This window comes from Antechinus flavipes, chromosome 2 (genome assembly GCF_016432865.1).
Source record: "Antechinus flavipes isolate AdamAnt ecotype Samford, QLD, Australia chromosome 2, AdamAnt_v2, whole genome shotgun sequence".
Classification (NCBI taxonomy): Eukaryota; Metazoa; Chordata; class Mammalia; order Dasyuromorphia; family Dasyuridae; genus Antechinus; species Antechinus flavipes.
The window spans coordinates 207883469-207907276 of record NC_067399.1 but is presented as its reverse complement, the minus strand read 5'-3'; the positions used below and the strand labels follow the sequence as shown (position 1 = coordinate 207907276).

Below are 23808 nucleotides of genomic sequence, written 5' to 3'. Positions count from 1 at the left end.
GTTATGGGCCAGAACTTGAAACAAAGTGCTAAGTCACTGGAATTGATAGGGACAATGCTTATGTACTTAGTACTCATTAGAGTTCACACCTTTAAGAGAGAATATATAAGGGAGTTTCCACAAGCCCACAGAAGCCCAGAAGCCCACTCTCTCGGAGGCGGAGTCATATTCATTCTAACTTACACCTTTGTGCTAGCTGGAGAGATTCAGAAGAAGAGAGGCTGAAGCTGGAAGAGACAAAGGACTAGTAGCAAGAGTTATTGGAACCAAGGAGAGAGATAGGCCTCTAAGAAAATTTAACCAGGCTATTTTGAAGGAGACAATAAAGGACCTGAACTTTTAACTCCTGACTGCATTTGAGGTGATTATTACACAGAAGTGAAACTAAGGCTGCCTCCAGAAGCCCCCCAAGAAACTTGCTCCCAGAGAATTTTATATTTTAGAGAAGAGAATATTACATTACCCACAGGATGGTGGGTACCAGTCTAATCGCTGGGGGTGATGGTGGACATCCTGCCTTACTTTGGTAAGGGTTATGAAGCACCTGGTGTGTGGGAGGCTGCTGCTGCCTTGGTAGAGGAAGAAACGCGTAGGTACTAGCCTACCAAGGTACCTATCTAAGCTACCTACCGGCCCCGGATTACTCAGCCTTTGAGATTGACATTATGACAAATGAATTTGAAAGGTTGGCTGCCCAACAACTAATTGAATTGCTTAGCATGAAACGATATGAACTTCCAACTCCCTCTTCTGGGCAGAAGAATGATATCACTGCATGGCAGGAATGTGTAAACAATTCCATGGCCCAACTGGAGCATCAAGCAGTTCACAATGAAAACTATGGGTTGATGTCATAACACGGTTGCAATGCCTGGAAAGTATATAATGAATATCTAGTTCATATGATTGAACAAGCCCAGAAGGAACTGCAGAAATTAAGAAAACATATTCAGGATTTGACCTGGCAGAGGAAGAACATGCAACTCCCTGCTAGATCTAAATTATGAGATCGAACGGACTATTGAACAACTAGAAAATGAAATCTTCCAAATCAAGCAACAACATGGGGAGAAAAACAAAGAAAATATCCAGGAGGATTTCTGAAAAACTGGAGTGTAGGGGGAAGGGAGAGAAAGGGCATCTTAGGAATTCTTAAGGCATCAGGAAGTTGAATGATTCTTAAATCATGGTAAGAACCTGTTGAGAGAGTGGTAATGACCTGAATAGCCTGTGAATGCTTAAGGAATATGATAGAAACTTAGAAACTGTACAGAATGTGTGAATTAATAGTTCTTTGTATTATATTTAATTCTATTTATATATTTCTTTGACAAATAAATTTTTACCTTAAAAAAAAAAGAATATTACATTTTGGCAAAACCACCCAACTTGGCCCCAAAGAAGATATAGGAAAAAGCCAGAGTGTGTAGTTGACAACCAATAGATATAGAACTCCATATAATGCCAGACTTCTTCAAAGTGTTGGCTAGTTTTATTTAACTGGGCTTTTTTCTTTCTTTTGAACGAGATAAGGCAAGATCTTTCAAGACAGTTGTGAAAATCGAGTAAGGCTTCATCTACTTCAGAGTTTGAGTAGGCCTGAAGGACTTTAAGCATTGAGTCAAGGGCATACTTAAGTTCCCTTCCTGCTATTCTCCCATGATATCAGCATCTCCCTATTTCAGTCAAATATGGGCACCTATGTACTTATTGGTCAAGTTCAGAAAGTAAGATCCTCAACCAATAAGGAAGAGGGTCAGTGATGGAGGGGGTATTTGCATTAGGGATTAAAAGTGTTGACCCTCTCCTCTCTCCCTCCCAGGGCTTCCTCCCTTACATTATCTGCCCCATGGGTGGGATGCCTGATTCTCGGAGAAGGTATAATAAACTTTGCTTTGCTTCTAGAGATCTCTCCAGCTTGTTTATTAAATAGTGTCTGAACCACACACTTTTAAAACTTTTCTGTTAGAAGGAATGTCTCTTTGGGATGGCAAGGTAATGAGGATGTTATGAAAACTATAGTTGTTCAGTAATATTTTAGTCTTCTCCCATACTTCGTGATCCAATGTGGAATTTTCTTAGCAAAGATACTGGAGTAGTTTACTATTTCCTTCTGTGAGAAATGGATGGGCATTTGTTTTTCACAGTTATAAAAACTGAAACTCAAAAGGACTTCAAGGAATAATCAAGTGTCAAGGTTATCTTCTCCCAAAAGAATGGAAGCTCCTTAGGGGCAGGGACTGTTTTGTTCTTTGCCTTTAGCCCTCCTCAGTTACCTTCCCCCTTCAAAAAGAAAAGCTCCCTGGGAGCAGGAACTGGCTATGAAATGAAGGGGGAAGATTCATGTACTATAACTTCTGTAACATCCAAATGATGAGGAATCAGAGGAGGGACTTTTGCTTCAGAACAGGAAATAAAATGCTGTCTTTGAGATATGATAGAACTGTGTCTCCCTGATCTTTATGGGGGATGGGCCACCTGGCCAGGGGAAATTCCTAAAAATGATCTCCTCCCCCCCCCCCCCACACACACACCTGAATCTCAATCTCCCAGCTCTGAGAAAGCTACCTGGTTACCAAGGGAATCTCCGACTTCCCAAATGATCTGGGACCACCTTTTATTGATTTGGAAATCAGACCCTAATTCCTCCCTAGCCCCAAACCATAGAAGGCTAATAAGAAACAAGATTCTGTACCCAAAACTTTACTATCTTCCTAATTGCAAAACAGTCCACTGAGGAAATAGTTTTTCAGTGAAAATAAACCTTTGGGGTTTTTTTTTTTTGTTTTTGTATTTTTTTTTGCCAAAAACCTCGCTTCCGGATCGGGACTGCAAATTCTTTCACAAAAACCTGTGACACCAGCCTGTCGACTCCCATCACTGTTAAAGAGTATCTCTAATCCCTCAACATTTGGAGTCCCAAAGGTGTGTCTACTCACCTAGGGACCCATTTTTGCAAAAATGTAAAATAAATCTTTCTTGACTTTATCAGTGAGCCAGTGGAGTTCCTGTTAAGATATTTTGTTTCTTACAAATGAGGACTCATTAGGACTCCAGACATGAATTTGGAGTGACCTGTCAAAGCATGAGGAGATGCACCACATGGATTTCAACAGCCTCTTGGTTCAGGTCTAGCTTCTTTGCCTCACAGACTTTCCAAATTTCCCAGGAACACACTGGTAAGTAAGGTCACTGATAAATCCAGGAAATAAGAAGGGAACTAGAGTATGGTTTTTAAACAGCCAGGCAACTCTGTACATAGACCAAAGGTAAGAACTCGGACAATCTAGTAATGTTTTAAGTCAGGGGTCTTCAAACTTTTTAAATAGGGGGTCAGTTCACTGTCCCTCAGACTGTTGGAGGGCCGGACTATAATAAAAACTTTGTTTTGTGGTCTTTTAAATAAAGAAACTTCATAGCCCTGGGTGAGGTGGATAATCTTCCTCAGCTGCCACATCTGGCCCGCGAGCCATAGTTTGAGGACACCTGCTTTAGGTGGTTGGAGCCATTTTACAAGGTCTAAGGTGACAGATAGGTTCATAAAATGTGGATTTAATGATGCCAAGGAAGGGGGACTCCTGAGGCATACCTCTTATATAGTCCTGGAGGAGAGAGGAGGTCAGGAAATCTAGAGTTGAATAAATAATAATGGGATTATTAGAGAGTGGGGATCTAAATGCTGGGGTAAGAGAAAGATCTGAACAAACTATGTAAATGAAGTGGGTTGTGGTCCCTTTAAGAAACTGCATTTCCTATTGATTTGTGATTCCTTTCAGATGCCCATCCCCTCCTAGCTGAGTCATATCAGTCCAGGAAGCCAGGGCCTTTGATTCACAAATCCTGGTCAAAAGCACCCCTTTGAATTCCAATAGGAAATCCGGGCTTGTCCCAGCCCCCACCAGATCTGAGACTTGGGCTTTCCCAACCCCCCACGGGTTCTGATCTGCTCCAGTTGTCCCAGCCCCCATTCTGCCTTTCGGGTTTCCCAACCCCACCAAGACAAGCAATATAATGAGCTTCCATCAACTAAGGTCTTTGCAGATGGACCTCGGTGGCTTACTCAGCTACAGGACTTTCTGCCCACTGAGAACTGCATTCTCAGTGCAAAACTCAATTTTTCATAGATCTGCCCACTGGAATAATATTCTTTTCCAGTACCATCCTCTCTTATCCTCACTTATTTCCCTAACCAGACTTTATGCCTCTTTGTCAGGATATCTAACCTTACTTCCAATTCCTATAATAAATCTCTTATCAATCTAAATTTTCAGATCTGTAAATTCCTTTACAGAGAACTTCTGCATCACCAGAAAGGGAGTCCCCAAAACTCTTTTGTTTTGTGTAGACTCCCAAGGAGTTGCAGAGGAGCCATACCTCTCCATCTGGTTCCCTGAACCCCAAACCTTCCACTAGACCTTATCATTTAACTCCCTGACCACCAGGAACCCTAACTTCATTTTGGTTCCCTAAATCTAAATCTCATCATTAAGAAGGGAGAAGTAAAGAAATGGGGCCCCAGAAGAGAACAGGTCTGTATCCAGGAAATAAGGAACAACTCTAATAGACAGAAAGAAAAGGAATTTAAAAGTACTTTATGTTTGTATTTGATTGTGAATCTGTGCTTTGTCCTCAATGCTTTTCTCAGCTGAATTTCAAAGTAAAAGAAATGGTCATTTAAGGATTTAAAAATGCTTGTTTTGTGCCTCTTGATGCAAAGTTGTTGTGATAAGGAAGCCACCTACCGGTGGGTGCTGGAGCTCTAATTCAGACCTGTAGAATGGATTCCTTCATGTGAGAGGATGATGATGACACAAGAAGCCTGAGAGACAGTTGCTGTTCTCTGATCTTTCTTCTCTTCCCTCTGCCTCCAATTTATTTCATTCCAGTCCATAAGCAATACCTGTGTCAGTAAAGGCTGTTTTGCAATTCCTTCAGATGTTACGATCCACAGCTGTGGAGGCTCTCAGAGAATTGGCTCATCTAGGCATGGTCCTTAACACAAAGTAACCTGAATTTTTCTTAAGTTTTCAAGCTTCTCTTTCCTAGAAGGGACTGGAAATGATATGGGCTGCTGCTGTGTGTGGACTTATGTCCAGTCCAGCCTCTCCAAAGAATGGCAGGCTCCTCAAAAACCTCAGGCTTCAGAGTCAGCCTTAATTTCTCTCTAGATAGATCAATTTGTTCTCTAATCCCCCAGTCTCAAAACACTTCTCAGGGGAGTCTCTTTGTAAAAGGATGTGGTCTATTTCCATGTGGCATGTGGAATCTAGGAAAATCCATTTTATATTTTAAAAATCCTTCCCCTTCCCCAATATGAGCAATCCACATGGGTTTAGGGAAGAGTACAAAATTTAGGGGGGAGATAGGAGCCATTGCCATTTTGCTCACAGGATCCTGTTGAAAAAGGGACCCCAAAACTCAAACTCCTTGAAGGAGAGATTCTCCTTGAACCCTGTGTCTGTGGAACCGTACCCCACAGAGGAAACAAGATAAACAGCTTCATTCTGTTATCTAGGTGGGGTTGGTTTAGTCCAGAGCTAAAAGAATTCCAAATCTATTGAATTAAAGAGACTCATTCAATTCTATTCAAATTCTAGCCCAAGCTGAAATCCAACTTGTAGATAAAAAGAGACAACTTGAAACAACTCCTTGCAGAGGTCCTGACATGCCAGGCTATGCCATGCTTGCTATGCCAAGGAAACCTCTGCCAACTGGAATAATATTCTCTTTCAGTGTTACCCTTTCCTTATCCTCACCTGTTTCCCTAACGAGACACCTGTCCCTCTGTCAGGACCTTTCTACTAGAAACTTTACTTCTCAGTCTGTCTTTGCCTCTAAGGAATTCAGCCTTTCTATTCTTGCATAGTAAAGACTGACTTCCCAGTGCCAATAATAAACCTCTTTTATCAGTCTAGCTTTTTCGCAGAGAATCTGCACCACCAGAATGGGGTTAGCCAAAACTCCCTACTGAAGGAGATGAGGTGAGATCTTTCAAGGCAGTTGTGAAAATCGAGTAAGGTTTCATCTACTTCAGAGTCTGAGTAGACCTTTAGATTTGAAGATTGAGTCAAGGGCATACTTAAGTCCCCTTCCTGCTATCCTCCCGTAACATCAGTGTCTCCCTATTTCAGTCAAATGTGGGCAACTATGTACTTATTGGTCAAGTGCAATTTCTTGGGTAGTTCCCGAGTTTAGAATGTAAGACCCTCAGCCAATAAAGATGAGGGTCAGTGATGGGAGGAGGTATTTGCGATAGGGATTAAAAGTGTTGACCCTACTTCCTCCCTTCCATTGTCTGCTCAAGGGGTGGGACACCCTTCTCCCAAGAATGTATAGTAAATTTTGCTTTGCTTCTAGAGATCTGTCCAGCTTTTTTTTTTTTAAATTAAATGGTGACTCCTCACCATTTCTGAACCACACACTACACTGCGTCAAATCCCAAGGGGGTTCCCTGAACCTCTCCATTTGGTTCCCTGAATCCCGAACCTGCCATTAGGCCTTATCATTTAACTCCCTGACCACCAGAAACCCTAATCTCATTTTGGTTCCCTAAATCTAGACCTCATCATTTGGTTCTCTGACAAAAGGGAAACCAATACTTAAACCTCATCACTGTTGATGGGGGAAACCTGAAACTCCTCCTTGAAACTGTCCTTCACCTTTGGAGTAAGCCCTGAAACTTTCTTGACAGAGACCCACTCTTGGTGCAGTTAAGTGGTCTCATTAAGTAAGATTGGCCCAGGACCACTTCCTACTTAGCTCAAACTTAAGTAGTCTCCATCTCAGATCCCATGCTTTGTTTCAAAGATTTTGGAAATCTAAAAGAATGGAGTTTTTCAGGGGGAAGAGTTGTTTTCTCCCAAAAATGTCACCTAAATTTCTGTGGTTTAAATGTAAATGATATATGATAGAATTACTTTCAATTGATGCATTTGGGAATAAGATTTTAGGAATACTATTCATTAATATTATAATACTATTAAGTCAGGTCCTCCTGACTTCAAGGCTGGTGCTCTATCCACTGCACCACCTACCTGCCCCCTGGCAATTTACCGAAAGAGGATCCATGTTTGTACCTCTTACTTAGATGAAATTTGCTGCTTTCTAATTGTATACTGAGCAATTTGTAAAATTATGAGCTATAGTTTAAAAATTTGTCAGCTCTGTTGAACATAGGTATAAGTTTTATGAAATTTGATCCAAAGTTATTTATACATTAATCTTAAAGTTTAAAAAAGGTGGTTTTAACTACTGGGCTTATATCCCAAAGAGATCTTAAAAGAAGGGAAATGTGTAAAAATGTTTTTGGCAGCCTTTTTTGTAGTGGTTAGAAAATGGAAATTGAATGGATGCCCATCAGTTGGAGAATGGCTGAGTAAGTTGTGGTATATGAATGTTATGGAATATTATTGTTCTGTAAGAAATGACCAGCAGGATGATTTCAGAAAGGCCTGGAGAGAATTACATGAGTGAAATAAGCAGGATCAGGAGATCATTATATACATCAACAATACTATACGATGATCAATTCTGATGGCCGGGGTTCTCTTCAACAATGAAATGAACCAAATCATTTCCATTTGTTCAACAATAAAGAGAACCAACTAGCCCAGTGAAAGAACTGTGGGAAATGAATATGAACCACAACATAGCACTTCCACTCCCTGTTTTTGTCTACTTGCATTTTTGATTTCCTTCTCAGGTTATTTTTACCTTATGTCTAAGTCTGATTTTTCTTGTGCAGCAAAATAACTGTAAGGATATGTATACATATATTGCATTTAACATATTTAACATGTATGGGTCTGCTGGCCATCTAGGGGAGGGGGTGAGAGGAAGGAAGGAAAAATCTGGAACAAAAGGTTTGGCAATTGTCAATGCTGAAAAAAAGCACCTATGCATATATCTTGTAAATAAAAAGCTATAATAAACTAAATAAATAAAGGTGGTTTCAAAAACTAGGGACAAGAAACATTGATCAGCAAAAGCAATTGACAATTTAAATGAAACAGCCAGGTAGAATATCACAAGCTAAAGTATTGATTTTTAAAATAACTTTTTCAATTGGTGTTAAGTTAAAAATGGAAACTTGATTCTAAATTACATGAGATTCCTGTCCATTTTTGTGATAGGCTATGTTATATTTATTTAGCTATCATTTATGAAAATTGTGAGATTGCTATTTAAGTTATTTGGAGTTATTGTCATAATACTGAAACCTAAACTTATTTAAGTTTATTTAGGTGATAGGTTGTTGGAGAGTGAGGGAGATGTCTTGTTAATAGAGGGAGATGGTGAGGGAGACAGAGACAGAGGATGTTAGAGCGGGCACAGAGAGAGGATCAGGATGTTTTGGCTGGCACCAAAAAATATGATTCCAGGACTCAAAAATGGAGGGATAGAATAGACACGAGAAATGTGAGAAAGAGCTTTTAATAATTAATAATGGAAAGGCTATTTGCTAGGAAAAAGGAAACATCTCAGGAAGTTGGTGCATACCCTCAGCTGACAGGCTAAATCCTGAAAGGGACTTAGCCCCCTAAAAGAGATAGCTATAAAGAGGAGAAGTGGAGTCGCAAAGCACAGCAGAGTTAGGAGAGATACCAAAAGGCATGGAAGAAGGGGAAAAGGATAAAGACACCATGGAGCCGAGGACCCTGGCATTAATATTGTATTTTACAAGGGAGGGTGGTGACCATGGGGTGGCCCATAGATAGATTTTATGGGGAGGATTTAAATTCAGAGACATGATTTGGGATTTCTGGCAAGGCTTGATGGGATGAGACTGCTCCTCTGCAGAGAATGGTCTCAGGAGTTCGACATTTTGAGACTAAGCTACCTCCTGAAAGGGTGAAACATGGAGCTGAATTGATCTCTGTCTCTATGCCTCCTTCCTCCTTGCTTCCAGTACTCTAAAATGGGGTTAGATAGGCAGGCAAGGTAGACTTCAGCCCTTGCCCTAGGGTCCGGTTCATTCCCCTGGTTTATGAACTTGCAGGGTTTGGAAAACGCGTGGTTCTAGGTATAGAGTTCCAGTCTCTTCACCTTTTAAGTTACTGAAGAGTTTTGATTGAGCTTTTTTGGTAATTAATCTGAAATTTAGTACTGAAAACTATATACTAGTTATTTACATGGTATGTTGGTTTGAGAAGGTGCTTGGTACACCTTTCTCTCACTGAGTGTGGCTGCTCCTTAGAAGTGAGAAAACAAATCTACTCATTGTAGCTCACCCCTGCCAACTTCAGGGCCCCCCTTCTACCCCAGTTAAGTGAAATTACTTTAACAATAATTGCTTCTATTGTTTAAAGGAATAGCTTCATTTAGATGGTGTTAATAACTGTTTTTATTTTTCAAATCTGTTTATTACCATGATCTCATTGTTTAATTAATATTATCTATAGCTTTCTTGCTCTACAGACACATGGATTAGATACATTGGGATTTAAAACTCGATTAGTAAAACTTACTATGCAGATGAAATCTCTTCGGATTTTATTTTATTTTATTTTTTTATCGCTTGGGATTTTAACTGTTGTTTTGAGTCTTGAATTTGGAAATGATTGTCTGAATTAAGTTAGTGGTACACCATTTGAGAGAAAGACCATTAAGTTAAATTCAGATGGATTCCTGAAGTAAGCTATAAGATGGGATTGTTACCTATTATAATCAGGGCCCTGCTTTTTTTCCTCTTATAGCAAATTTCTATAATCAGAGTAAGCAGTCAATAGAACCCACAAGCATAACTCAAGTATGTAATATCTTGCTGTTTTTGATCAGTAAATATGTACTCATTATGTCTTATAATTAGGTAAATGAGTAATTTGGCTAATTCATCTAAATATTGCTAGATGTATATGTCACTATGAAATTAGGTCCTTTAAGGACTAAATGTAAAAACAATTGATACAACTGTCTGTGGAACCTGCTATTTTATTGATTATTAAAAATGAAGCTGAAATAGCTTTTGTATGGTTTAGAGAAGATTTTAGTGTACTCTAATTTTCTTAGAGGGATGTAACTCATAGAATAATTTGTTATAACAATGGGAAAGTCATTTTTATTTAAGTTGGCTACTAATTTGGGAATAACATTTGTTTTTATAGTGGGTACATTATTTTCTTTTGAATAATTTATATTGAAAAGCCACTGGCCAATTTATATTATTCTTTCCCATTCCATTTCTTAATAGCCAAAAGAAGGGGAATACAAATACAAATACGCGCGCGTGCGCGCGCGCGCGCACACACACACACACACACACACACACACACCCACCCTACCCCCTAGACTGGGATGTAACTGAGGGTAGCACTGGCAATTTCTCAGAGCATATCCCAAGCAAACCTTGGATGTTATCGTGGAGGCAGCTTTCTCAAACCTGCTTTGCCTGGTAACTGAGTGAACACCTGTGCACCTATCCAATTGGCTATTCCTTTTATCTCAGCATTCAATGAAAAAAGAATAACACTGAATCAAGAAAAATTAAGTCGAGGATAGTAATTGATGAATTCAAGGCTGGAAATCTAGTTTTGGATTTGGGTCATTCCTACTCTAGTGAGTAAATATTATTGGATGTTACACCAGAGAAACAGAGAATAACAGAATAGTTAGATGTCACTAGCAGAATGGCATAAGAAAACAGAATGACTCTAGAAAAGTTATTGGCAGGAAAAGGAGGACCATGTATTACAATTGGAAGTCCCAGTATAGCCCTATCAGAAGAAATAGCAGATAATTCAGGGATTAATTATCCATCTAAGGAGATCTGTGCAGGGGTTAACAGACTTTTATGAGGAGAGATATAAAAATTAGTCAAATTTGAGGGATTTGGAGACCAAATTGTTAAAAAGAAAAAAAAGGGAGAAATTGTGAGAAATGAATGGGCATTGGTTTTCCATAGTTAAGAAAATTAAACTTGGGAAATGAAACTTAAAGTACAAAATTAAACCCTCAAAGATATTAAGGGTGAAAGTTATCTTCCCCCAAAAGAATGTAAACTCCTTGGGAGCAGGAACTGGCTATGTAATGAGGGATAGAGATTCATGACAAGTAACTTCTGTGAGAAATCAGGCTCTTGTGCTTCAGCATAAGAAATAAAGGCTACTTTTGGAGTTTCAAAGATATGTCTTATTCACCTAGGCACCCATTCCTTCAAGAATATAAAATAAATCTTTCTTGCATTCATCAGTGAGTCAATGGAGTTCTTGGTAAGATATTTTGTTTTCTTATATTATCTTTTTAATTTTATTGTTTTTTCAATCAATCTGTAAAAAACAAAACATCTTCTCTCCATATAAGAAAACTGAGGCAAACAGATTTAAGCATCTTGTCTAGGACCATACAGCTATTATCAAATCTGAATTCAGGAAGATGATTCTTTCTGACTCTAGGATTCTATCCAGTACACCACCTACATACACATATTAAAAACTAGAAGCAACTTTTTAAGGGGAAAAAAAAATAAGGGACTGCTAGGTAATTATGATATTCTCCCTCTGATATGAAAACAGAGCTATGAACACCAAAACCACTTCTGAAAGTGATTCGGGACAGTCATCTCTTCACTTCCCATCAAACTGCATTTTTCTTGGACTTCTCCATTATGCCCCCCAAAAGGGTGACTCCCTTTACCTCAGCTTCCTTTTTTGTGTAATCATTCTTCTCCCATTCAAATATAAGCTCCTGAAGACAAAAGTCCTCCTTTCATTTTTATTTTATATCCCCAGAACTATAGTATTTGTCTTAAAAAATAACTAATCCAAGAAATTAGTCTTTATAGATACAAGTGGCAAGGGTCCTAGATGGGGATATAATAAACTGACCATAAGCTCTTAAGAATGTTTTTGCCTACATCTTATAAATCTAGTCCAAAACATTTACAACTTTAAAGAGAAAGAAAATTTATCTAGAGAGCTGCTGGGATTCTCATCCAAAAGTAGTGCAATTAATCAGGTTCTTTACTTGCCATAATGATAATTTTATTTTTTTGTTGTGGTAAAACTTTCAGAAATAATCAGACAATGCCAGAAGTTCCTAGAAAGCACGGGAAGTAGGAAGAGACCCCAGACACTATCATCTAATCTATTGACATAACATAGTGTGACCATAACATAGTGTGACCTAGACTTTGCCATGTACCCTGGTACCACACCTTTGGATCTCCAGGCCTTTTCATCAACAACTTTGTTGGAGAAGTCTTTCTAATGTACAAACTCCCTCCAAATCAATCCAACATGAATTCTCTATCTCCCACCATACCTCCTCCCCCATAATGTTGAAAACTAACTTTGCAACATCAGAAAATGTAAAGCAAATTGACGAAAATCATTAGCAATTCCTTAGCATATTAACCAAAAAAAGAAGAAAAAAACAAGAGAAAGTCCATTATTTACAAAAATAAAGGCTTAGATAATTAAGGTAGTGGTAAATGTTTATGCTTGACCTAACCAATACAGCAAAAATGATGCTGCCTAATTTATTTACAAAGTTGATACCAAACCAGCTTTGAAGATAAAAAAAAATTTGTAGAAAAAGCGAAAAAAAGAAAGTAAAAGGGCCCTAAGATTTCCATATGTCAAAGTATATAATAACGCAGTAATTCCCAAAACTATTTTCTATTTATAAAAAGTCTTAACAATTCATTAATAAGTGGAACAGACCAGATAAGAATCAGAAATAAGTGAACTCAGTAGGCTAATATTCAATAAAACAAACAAAAAAAATGTAAACTGATAAAAGTAGGAATCTCTATTAAAGAAAAACTGCTGGGGGGAAAGGCAAAGTTGGCAAAAAACAAAAAACAAACAAAAAAACCTGACTAGCACATCTTGTGCAGCATATTCCAATGAATTCCAAATGGATTTTACAATTATAAAACAATTATAAACAACTATAAAAAGTCCTATCACTAAAAGAGGAGAATGGAAAGAAGTACTTTCCACAGCTATCACTAAGAAAAACTCTTAACCAAATAGGAAAGGATATCAGATAAATAAGACAATTATACCTTCATAAAAGTGAAGAGATTTTGTACAAATAAAATAAAAGCAAACAGGTTAATGTCCATGGAGGGAAGAAATTTTGCATCACTATTTCTGATAACATCTGATATGATATTAAAAGTAAGACTATAGAACTGTTTCCCAACATAGTCTAAGGAAAAGAATGATTCGTTTTTTAAAAGGTTGCAAACTCTCAACAACCAAAAGAAAAAGTTGCTCCAAATCACAATTAACAAGAAACATACAAATTTAAATCCCATCAAGTTTCTCACACATAGAAAACTTGTATAATTTGTCTAAAGATGGAAATAGTCTATGCAAGAGGTATTATTCAATTAGAATTAAGATGTAGATGGATTGAATAAACACCCTAAAATACAAATTGGAATTACACAACAATTTAATAAATTATTTTTAAGCTATGAACCAGAAAAGACAAAGAAAGGTCCTATGTATACCTAATTATTTATAGTAGCAAATAATTATGGAATTATTTGTATCGTTTATTCATGGACTGAAAAACTAGAAGCAAAGTAGGTTTCCATCAACTGGGAAATGATTGAGCAAAGTATAGCACAGGAATGGAATGGAATCCTACTGTGTCTAGAAAAAAGTAAACAAACAATTTGGAGAAACACAGGAAGATGTATCTATATGAATTGATTCTGGGAAGAAATAGAAGACCAAAATACGCAATGATTAAGATAAGTTTCCTCTTGTGTAAAATGAAAACAAAGGACTAGATGGCTTCTGTAATTCCTCTGTGTTCCATAATCCTACTAAATGCTTGAAAAAAATGCAAAGATAAAGAAATTAAAGCTTAATGAAATGACCAAGCCTAGTCATAGACCATATGATAAAAGTCTAGTAATGAAACACTTCCTTGCTCTGAGTAGAGAGAAGTGGATTGCAAGCTCAGAATGAATCATATATATCATATACAATAGGTATGTGGGGCAGGATGGGGAGGAATAGAATCATTATTCTGTAAAGAATTTAGAGCAATTCATTTTTTACTGCTCTTTTCTCTATGAAGAAAAAGCATCGTTGAACTACAAATGATAATGAGGTATCGTTTATAAAGAATTGATAACCAAAACAACGAGAAGACAGCTGGTTATGACTTCTGACCTCAAACAATAGCTTAGTGTAATGAAAAACAGTCATATTTGAATGATGTGCCACTGAAAGTGATTGCCAAAAGTAATGGAAAATAGTAGAGGTGATGCAAGAGAAGAAAAGATGAAACGTCATTTTTCAAAAAGAAGTAAAGAATAAAATCTGTCTGCTATAAATATGCCAATAAGCATGATTTCAATTCCCAGTAAATTTCTCCAATATTTTTTAAAGAAATAGCTAGTGCGTGTCTTTAAAAAAATAAAGATCATAAATAGCTTACATGGCTTCTTCAAAAATAGATCATGTCACAGGAAAAGATAATGATGAATGTTGGAGGGGATGTGGGAAAACTGGGACACTAATACATTATTGTTGGAGTTGTGAGACTGATTCAACCATTCTGGAGAGCAGTTTGGAACTATGCTCAAAAGGGCTATCAAACTGTACATGCACTTTGATTCAGCAATGTTTCTACTAGGCCTGTACCCAAAGAGATCATAAAGGAGGGAAAGGGACCCACATATACAAAAATATTTGTGGTAGCTTTTTTTGTAATGATAAGAAACTGGAAGCTGAGTAAATGCCCATAAGTTGGAAAATGGCTAAATAAATTATGGCAAGAAATGATCAGTAAGATAATTTCAGAGAGGCCTGCAAAGACATACATGAACTGATGCTAAGTAAAGTGAGCACCGTACATGGCAACAGCAAGATTAAGTGATGATAAATTCTGGTGGATGTGGCTCTTTTCAACAGCTAGGTGACTCAAGTCAGTTCCAATGGTCCTGTAATGAAGAGAGCCATCTGCACCCATAGAGAGGACTGTGGGAACCTATAGACCACAACATAGTATTTTCACTTTTCTTGCATTTTGTTTTTTCTTTTTTTGATTTTGCGTACAGCATGATAATTGTGAAAATATGTATAGAAATATTGCATATGTTTAACATATAATGGATTACTTACTGTCTAAGGGAGGGGGTTTGGGGAACAGTGGAGAGAAAAAAACTTGGAACACATGATTTTGCAAGGATTTGTTTTGAAATGTTTTGAAAATATACATGTGTTTTGAAAATAAAAGGCTTTATTTATTTTTAAAAAAATAAGTCATGACAGATTAACTTTGTTTAATTTTTGAAATGGTTTCTAGATTTATACAATTTTCTTGACCATCATTCCATGTGGGTTTTACTGGAGAACATACAGGAGAGCTGAATGGTCTCTTACCTGTTCAGCCTTAGCCACAAGATCTAATTCAACTCCCCTGAAAAATATCCCATTTTTGCCCAATGATAATTGTTCAAGCTCAATTTTTAAATGTTAATGAAATCAAGTTTCTCTTAAAAAATCTCTTGATGTTACAGGTCCATCAGTCCCATTTCAACCATTATATAATTTCATAATGAAATAACTCAATGAAGCTAATGTCAGGCACTAATTAAAAACTAAAAGCTATCCCAAAGTCAAATGAAATTCTATTAATGAGAAAGTAATTTTTCAGGTCTACAATATTTTATACTTCTTTGATTCAACAACTATAAGGCATGTCCACTATTTAAAAATACTAAAAATAAATTGCTATTTATAACTTTCATAGCTTCTTTTAAAAAGAATAATGCAAGTAAAATTGTCTCAAGGAAGTTAAATATTTTGCATCTATTAATTTAATAGAAGCAAATGAAAATTTATTTTAATTTGAATTTTTCCAAAACTATAGCATCCTTTTTTATTAAAAACAACACAGAGAATTAACCTGCTTTGTAAATTATTCTTTCTTTTTCTATTTGTAATCCTTTTTCACCCAATAAATTTTTATATGGCCCCCAGGTATATAAAATAAGAATACAAATCAAACACCTGATAATAAATCATAATTTCATTACCCCCACATTAATTACAAGATCCCATATGGGATCATGAGCCACAGTTTAGGAAGATAGGTTTTAGAGTATAATAATAAAATTTCAATTCACAAAAATAAATAAATAAATAAATAAATGAGTGAAATCCCAAACTAGAAATTTCCATACCTGTCTACTGATCGACCTGGACCCACTCCAAGTTCAGGCCGTGCACTAGGTAAGAGGTAAGACAGCCTGTCCATCACTGAAGAGGCTACGGGTAAGGCAGCAACATTTTGATTTATTTTCTTGAGTTCATTTACAATGGCACTGGCAACAGACTTCAACACATGATGAGGAAGATGAAACGTAACCGTGGCCCACTGTAATTCAAAAAAAAAAAAAAATACACAGGAAGAAAAGTTGAGAGCAAAAACTGAAAGTTTAATTTTACATATCAATACAACAGATTAAATATAACAAAATACATTATTTTATATAATCTTTAATCTTCAGTTTATTATAGAAGTATATAATTTAAACCACAAACTGCCAGTTAAGTGAGAGTTAATTATGATTCTGAAGAAATAGATAATGATTGTCCCTGCAATACTGTCTGACACACCCTATACACATGGCAGATACGTGGCGCATTGGATAGACCAGTAGACCTTGTGTTAGGGAGACCTGAGCTCAAAATTGTGACTAAAACATTTAACAGTTATGTGACTATGGGAAAGTCACTTAACCTGTTTGCCTCAGTTTCATCATCTATAAAATGGGGATGAAAGCACCAACCTCCCAGAGTTGTAAAAATAAAATATCTGTAAAGAACTTTGATAAATCTAAAAATGCTAGTTATTATTACTATTATTATTGTAATTATCATCATCATCATTATTATAATTACATCCACTGTAGAAAACTAAAATGATCTGTAGTAATAATGAATTATATGCCCAAAGGTCTATAAAATCATGCATGCCCTTTGACCAAAGCAGTATCACTACTAGGTCTCTTATCCTAAAAAGAAGAGAAAAAACCAAAAAAGGACTTATGTGTACAAAAACATTTATAGCAGCTCTTTTAGTGGTGGCAAATTGGAAACTGAGAGGATGTCCATCAATTGGGGAATGATTAAAAAACTGTTGCATATGATTGTGATGGCATACTATTATGCTTTAAGAAATGATGAGCAGGATGCTCTCAAAAAAACATGTAAAGACAAGAATTGAAGCAAAATGAAATGAGCAAAACCAGAGCAAAACATTGTAAACAATAACAGCAATGTTGTATGACAATCTACCATGAATAAAAGCTATTCTCAGCAATACAATGATCGAAGGCAATTTTGTAGGGCTGAGGATGAAAGGTATTGTCCATCTCCAGAGAGAGAGAACTGGCAGAGTCTAACTAAAGATCAAAGATACTTTTAATTTTACTTTTCTTAGGATTTTTAATATTTTCTTTCACAGAATGACTTGTGTAGAAAAGTGTTGTCTGTGATTACACATGTATATAACCTAATATGCCTACAATGGGGAGGAGGGAGGAGAAGGAAATAAGAGAATTCGGGACTCTAAGAGGGAAAAAAAGAATATTAAAGTTATTTTTTATATAAAATTGTGAAAAAATAAAATATTAAATAAGTTTTTTTTTTAAAGTATTGTACAATGGTCAACTATGAATGATTGATAGTCTCAGCAATATAGATCCAGGAAAATTCTAAAGGACTTGAAAAATTCTCTCAATCTCCAAAGAAAGAATTGGTGGAATCCGAATGCAGAGAGAAACAGACTATTTTCACTTCCTCTATTTTTTTCATGAATGTTTTGTTTTTGTTTTACCTTTGGGTCTATGTCCTTTCACAACATGATTAATAATATGTAAAACCTATTACCAAATTCCTTACTGTCTCTGGGAGGTAGGACGTGAGAGAGGAAAAGAGAAAATTTGGAAGTAAAAAAAAGGGTTTTTTTAAATGAATATTAAAAGTTGTTTTTACATGTAACTGGAGAGAAAATAAAATATTATTTTAAAAATGAAGTCCTAAAAATAATAATAATGATGATGAGTTACAAAAAAAAATTGTACAATTGTAAGTAAGCATGGTATGATTAAAAAGAACACTGGATTAGGCATCAGAATACCTGGATTCTAGCTCTCACTCTTCCATTAGCTAACTGTATGATGTTGGGCAAATCCCAACCTCTCTGGGTCCTAGTTGAGGAGATAATCTTTAGGTGATCTCTAAAAGTCCCTCCCAGGTCTAAAATTCGGTGATCTTTGAATAGTCCTAAATCAACAAAAAAAGGGAATGTAAAGAAAACACATTTGTGCAAGAGATAAATATTAGTAACATAATTTGCACATGTACTCCAGGGTTTACTGGTATCTCTCTACAACTAGAGCTTAATTTGACAGAGGTAAAGGATCAAACAACCTTTGTATGACAAATGGTGCTACACATACTTGACTGATATGAATAAGTCTTTTTGATATATTATGACAAATTATGGTATAATCTTTGCATATACTAAGTGCTAAAACGATCCTTTTAAATCAGAATGTAAACTGCTGTAACAGTTACCCAGATAGCTAACATTCTGGACAGAATAAGTAATAACTTAGAGCAGCATGCAGAAGCAGACAGACATCTTTAACCTCCTATTTAATAACCAGGATTTGAGAACAAAGAACTAGGTAAATTAAAAAAAAAAAAAAAAAAGGTGAAAAAAATAACTGAAAGGCAGATAAGTTTGATTAATTCAAAAGAAAAAGGATCAGACCAAGAAAATTTGAAACTCAAGTAAAACACTACTACAGTATGAAAAAGACTTTTACAAATATAATCTATATTTGTATTGTATCTATACTGTACTGTAATCTATGTTGTATTTATTATTATAAAGATGATTTTGTCCATCTGAGAAAACTGAGGCCCAGAAATGTCAAATGACTTAAGCAAAGTCCAATAGCAAATTAATGATAGAGATTAAATAGTACAGAAGTGAGAAGACAATAATTAGGACCTCAATTCATAATTACTAAAAAGCATCTCTACAAAAATGTGAAATAGGTCTGGGCACAACAATTCATCTAACAAAATAAAAAGTTATTATCAATACATTTTTCTGTCTCATTTATTTCCACTATTGTACATCCAACCCCATCCCCACATCAGGGTAAACCATCTCAAGTTTGAAAGGTAAAGGCAAAAAAAGCAATTCAAGGAAAAACACCAACACAATGATACTATCTGATGGTATTATCCAATATTCCATGGCCAAAGAAAGGGAAATAAATTTTCTTAACTCTTTTCTTATTCCAAACTTGAACATTTTAATCATTCAGTGTCATTTTATTGTTCTTTTTGTTTACTATGTTAGAATCAATGGATATGCTAATTTCTGATTCTGCTTATTTCAAATACATTTTCCCAGAGTTCTTCTCAGCTATCATTTTTAATGGCTTACAAGTACTTATTTGGCCATTTCCCAATCAATGGACATCTATTTTATTTTCAGCGCTTTCTTATCACATGAATATTTTGGTATCTACAGAAAATTTCTTTCTCAACCTAGCAATGGGATCTCTAGGTCAAATAGCATCTTTTTCATCACTTTTTCAGCATAATTACAACTGTTTTTATGAATAAAAGGATCAATTCATGATATTAGTCATTCTGCATGCCGTACACTACTCCCATAATATTTCAATATGCCCATCCCTCCAGTCTTGGTCACTACAACTATATTAATCCAGGCTCTCTCATCATTTCTCACTTGAATTACCAAAACAATCTTCTAATTAAGTCCAATCTGTCCTCCACAGAGCTACTCGAGGTGATTTTTCTAAAGTTAAGACTTGAGAGACTTATTCCTGTTCCATAAACTTCAACTGCTCCCAATCACTTCAAAGATCAAATAAAATTCTTTTGACATTAAAATACATTTACAATCTGACCTTTCCAGCCTTAGCAAAACAATGTCCTTCCAAAAATTACATTTTAAGTAATTCAACAAAGCTTTAAAGTACACTAGACAATGATTTCTCTCATTGCAAATGGCTTTCCTACTTTTCCTAATACACAATTCACTTATATCCATGCATTAATAATGATTTTCCCACTGCTTGGAATGTACTTCTTCCTTACCCGACCTTCTTAGAATCTAATTTCCTTCAAGGATCAGCAGAAATACAACCTTCTACATGAAAACTTTCTTAATCTTCATATTTTTAGTAATATCTCTACAAAATTACACTGTATCTGTATTGCATATCTATGTGCATTCTTTGCTTCAACTCATGTCTTTTGCCTTTGTACCCCCAGTTCATACTGTCTGCATATAGTAAGTGCTTAATAAATCCTTGCTGTTTTTATTTTCCAGATTGTGACATCTTTGGTAATTTACTGGTTGCGAAATATAACTCAGAATGATTTTGATTTACATTTCTCTTATTTCTATTGATTTGGAGAAATACTGTCTATAATAGCAATTCTTCTGAAAATAGATTTTAATGTCTTGATAACCTTAAGAAAAAAATGGAAAGAGATTAAAAAAGGAAATCATTGGAGGGAAAGGAAAGAAAGGTTAAGGCAAAGTATCTTAGAATCAAAGTGCACAAGTAAGCATACACATAAAGGAAAGGAAAACAATTGATGTTAAACCTCATTCTCATCTGAACTTGTCAAAAGAAAGAATACCGAGTACAGATACTCATGTAACTCAAGAAGGAAAAGGGGGCAAAAAAGGAGACTACTAGGAAAAGGATAAATTAAGGAAAGGAATAGTTTAAGAAAAGATAAATACTAAGAGGGGGAAGGGATAATATGTATGTAACAAAAGAGACAGAAAAAGAGAGTGCTTTTTTTCGAAGTGTCCTCAAATGGGATTTTCTTTAAAAAAAAAAAAAAGTGTTCATAAATTGAGAAATGGATGAATAAGTCTTAATATATAAATATAATAGAATAAATATATTTATGGTGAATTTTATAAGCAAAATTACCAAAGATCTAATGTCAAAACATATTACCTATCTCCTGATAGAAGAATGAAGGACATGGAATACAGAATGAGATAAACATTTTTATACAATGTGAAAATCTGCTCTGATTTAAGCAATTTACTAAAAAGCAAATACAAATGATTAATAATTGTTTGAAAAAATGCCAATTTTTAGAAAAAGGTCAGTCACTATATATCTGCTAAAATAAATCACTACAATCCCATCTATTAAATTGACAGAAATAACAAAAAGCAATTCAATGTTGGCAAGGGAGAAAAAAATTAATACATGAATTCATTGCTAGTATGAATAAAAAAATGTAGAATTATTTGAATTTGGCAGTACATAACCTAAATTTTTTTAAAATAAGCATACTTTTTATTCCACAATTTTCTTGTTGAAAATATATTCTGAATTATATATGTAATATAGATGTTCAATTATTTTTTCATAGCAGCAGTATATACAATAAAAAAAAAAAGAAACTGAACAAATTGTTAAAATATGATAGAGTGATATAATGGGATACCAGAATACAATCAACACTAATAAGATTGAGGAATGCAGAAAAAGCTACTAAAACCTTTATGAAATCATCTCCTGTAGCTGGGTGGGGGTAGGGAGGTGTAAGAAGCTAAATCACAAAACAGTACACACATTAACTTAACTACAAATATAAAAAAAGGAAAAAAGAACAAGAACTAAAAAAAAAGAAAATTAATTTTTTTCATACTTCAATGCACTGAAATTAACAACTTTATATAAATAGTTCTAAGCAAATTTAGCTGGTGCTACTTATGTTCAATATTAAGCTAATAAAGTATTCAATTTTTGAATAACCAAAACTAAATGCTTAGTATACATGGCTTTGTATCAGATTTTCTTTCCTCTTTATTTTCATACATATAAGTTATTCATATATAAAAAAAATTAATTTAACTCTTTTTTTGAAAATGTAAACCACAATGAAAAGTGTTCACCACTGAGTGTATTCCACTTTCTCTATTCTCAAAATCCAAACCACAGTAGAACTAGATCACTAGAATTCCCTACTACTAAGCTCCTGGCAGCTAACTTACAAAACTGACGTATTAGGCAAAATGTATTGGGCTCCTTCTCATTTAAATGTCAATCTCGAAATTTAAATAAAATATAATCACTATAAGGAAGATAATTGGCTCAGTGGATAGAATGTTGTACCTCAAATCAGGAAGATCTGAGTTCAAATGTTGCCTTAGAAACTTACTAGTTATGTGACCCTGGACAAGTCACTTAATATCTGCCTTTGGAGAAGGAAATAACAAATCACCCCAGTTTCTTTGTAAAGAAAACCTCATGGACAGTATTGACATGATACGGTCTAGAGGTCACAGAGTCAGCCATAATTAAACAAGAGCAATTAATGTGGCACTTTTTTAAAATCAAACTTTTCTTTCCACTTAGCCCTGTAACTTTTTGTGCCTAAGTTAATAGAACATCCTTATAATTTTCTCCTATGTATGTACATATGTACTAAGAGCTTTCTCCAAACATTAAAAAATAGCCAAAGCCAACTGAGTATGTATCATAACACTAGGCATTTAGAGAAGACATAAATAGTACAGCTCAATGAAAAGTTTACGAAAGCCCAACTTTCCTACTTGCTATGTATGGGGTCTTACTTAGATCATTAACTAGCTTTTCTGGGTCTCAATCTCTTCAGGGGTGGGATTAGATGGTTTCTATTGTTGTTGTTTTTTTAAGCTCTAAATCTAAGGTCCTATGATCATAATCTATTTTTGCAAAAAAAAAAAAAAAAAAAAAAAAAAAAAAAAAAAAAACAAAACCCTAACTTTTTTGGTATAAGGTTTCAGAGAATTCTTAAAAGATATATTCACTAAAGATTTGCATGCAATGTAAAAAATAACTTTACTAAATCCAACTTCTATTGGACACATTTCCAGTTTTCCAAGAACTTCCTTTCATATAGGAAATTCTTTCCCAGGTAATTTCATTTTATTCAGCACTATATTACTGAGTTCAGTTATTTCTGCTTCTTTATTTTATAACTAGGATGAAATGCTTTTAAAAAACTTGTCTAATCCACACTCTTGTCGCTCCCAAACTTTTTCAACAATGCTCTGTCCTGCCTTTCACTCTGAAAGATCATTCCACTCCAAGATTTGATAGACTGGAAATACCATTGAATGGGACTGACTGGATGAAGTATTCCTCAGTACTGAGTTACATGATCCCTGCACATGTTCTACCCATTGCACCTACTCCTTTGGGGAAACAAAAGCAAAAATTTGAGAAAACCACCCATCCCCTCTTAGTATCCCCTAAGATCTAAGGACAAAACTTAGGGAATCCTATTTAGACTGCATCCCTGACTTTCCCAGACTTTCTCTACAATGTCCCCAGATAGGTACTTTCAAATCCTCCACTTCATTTTCAGCTTTCCTCTCTAAAAGCCAACTCCTTGAGGCCAAGAATTGTTTTTCTTTTTGCTTGGCGCTCAGAAACTGCTTTAAAAATGCTTGCTGATTTAATTCTTGTTTCTCCATCATTTCCCCAAATAAGTGGTTATTTAGTTTAACTCTATAAAATGTTCTTTTGGCAGTTTTCCTGGCACAAAACCAAATCTGTAGTTTGCACTGATAGTATTGTTATTTTTATTATCTTATCAGAATCCAGCCATGACCAGTTATTTCAAAATAAATTCAAAATAAAAACATGAACAGCTTTATACCACAAGAGACTTTAGAAGAAGCAGATCACATCTTTCATCGTTCAGGGAGTTTAAAAATTTAAAAAAAGGATAAGGTCAACTATAAGAGTTAAGATAGGTAACTTTT

At 35.3% G+C, this 23808-nt stretch overlaps 1 protein-coding gene and 1 pseudogene across 1 annotated transcript in view; one reads left to right on the top strand and one right to left on the bottom strand.

Moving 5' to 3' along the window:
* The window catches only part of BIRC6 (baculoviral IAP repeat containing 6), a 300333-nt gene that overhangs the window by 220497 nt on the left and 56028 nt on the right, over positions 1 to 23808 (bottom strand). Inside the window, exon 4 of the mRNA XM_051976128.1 lies at positions 16151 to 16344. Coding sequence (XP_051832088.1) covers positions 16151 to 16344 — 194 coding nt within the window. The remainder of the gene's footprint in view (positions 1 to 16150; positions 16345 to 23808) is intronic.
* On the top strand, positions 471 to 1325 carry LOC127548639 (pre-mRNA-splicing factor SPF27-like; annotated as a pseudogene).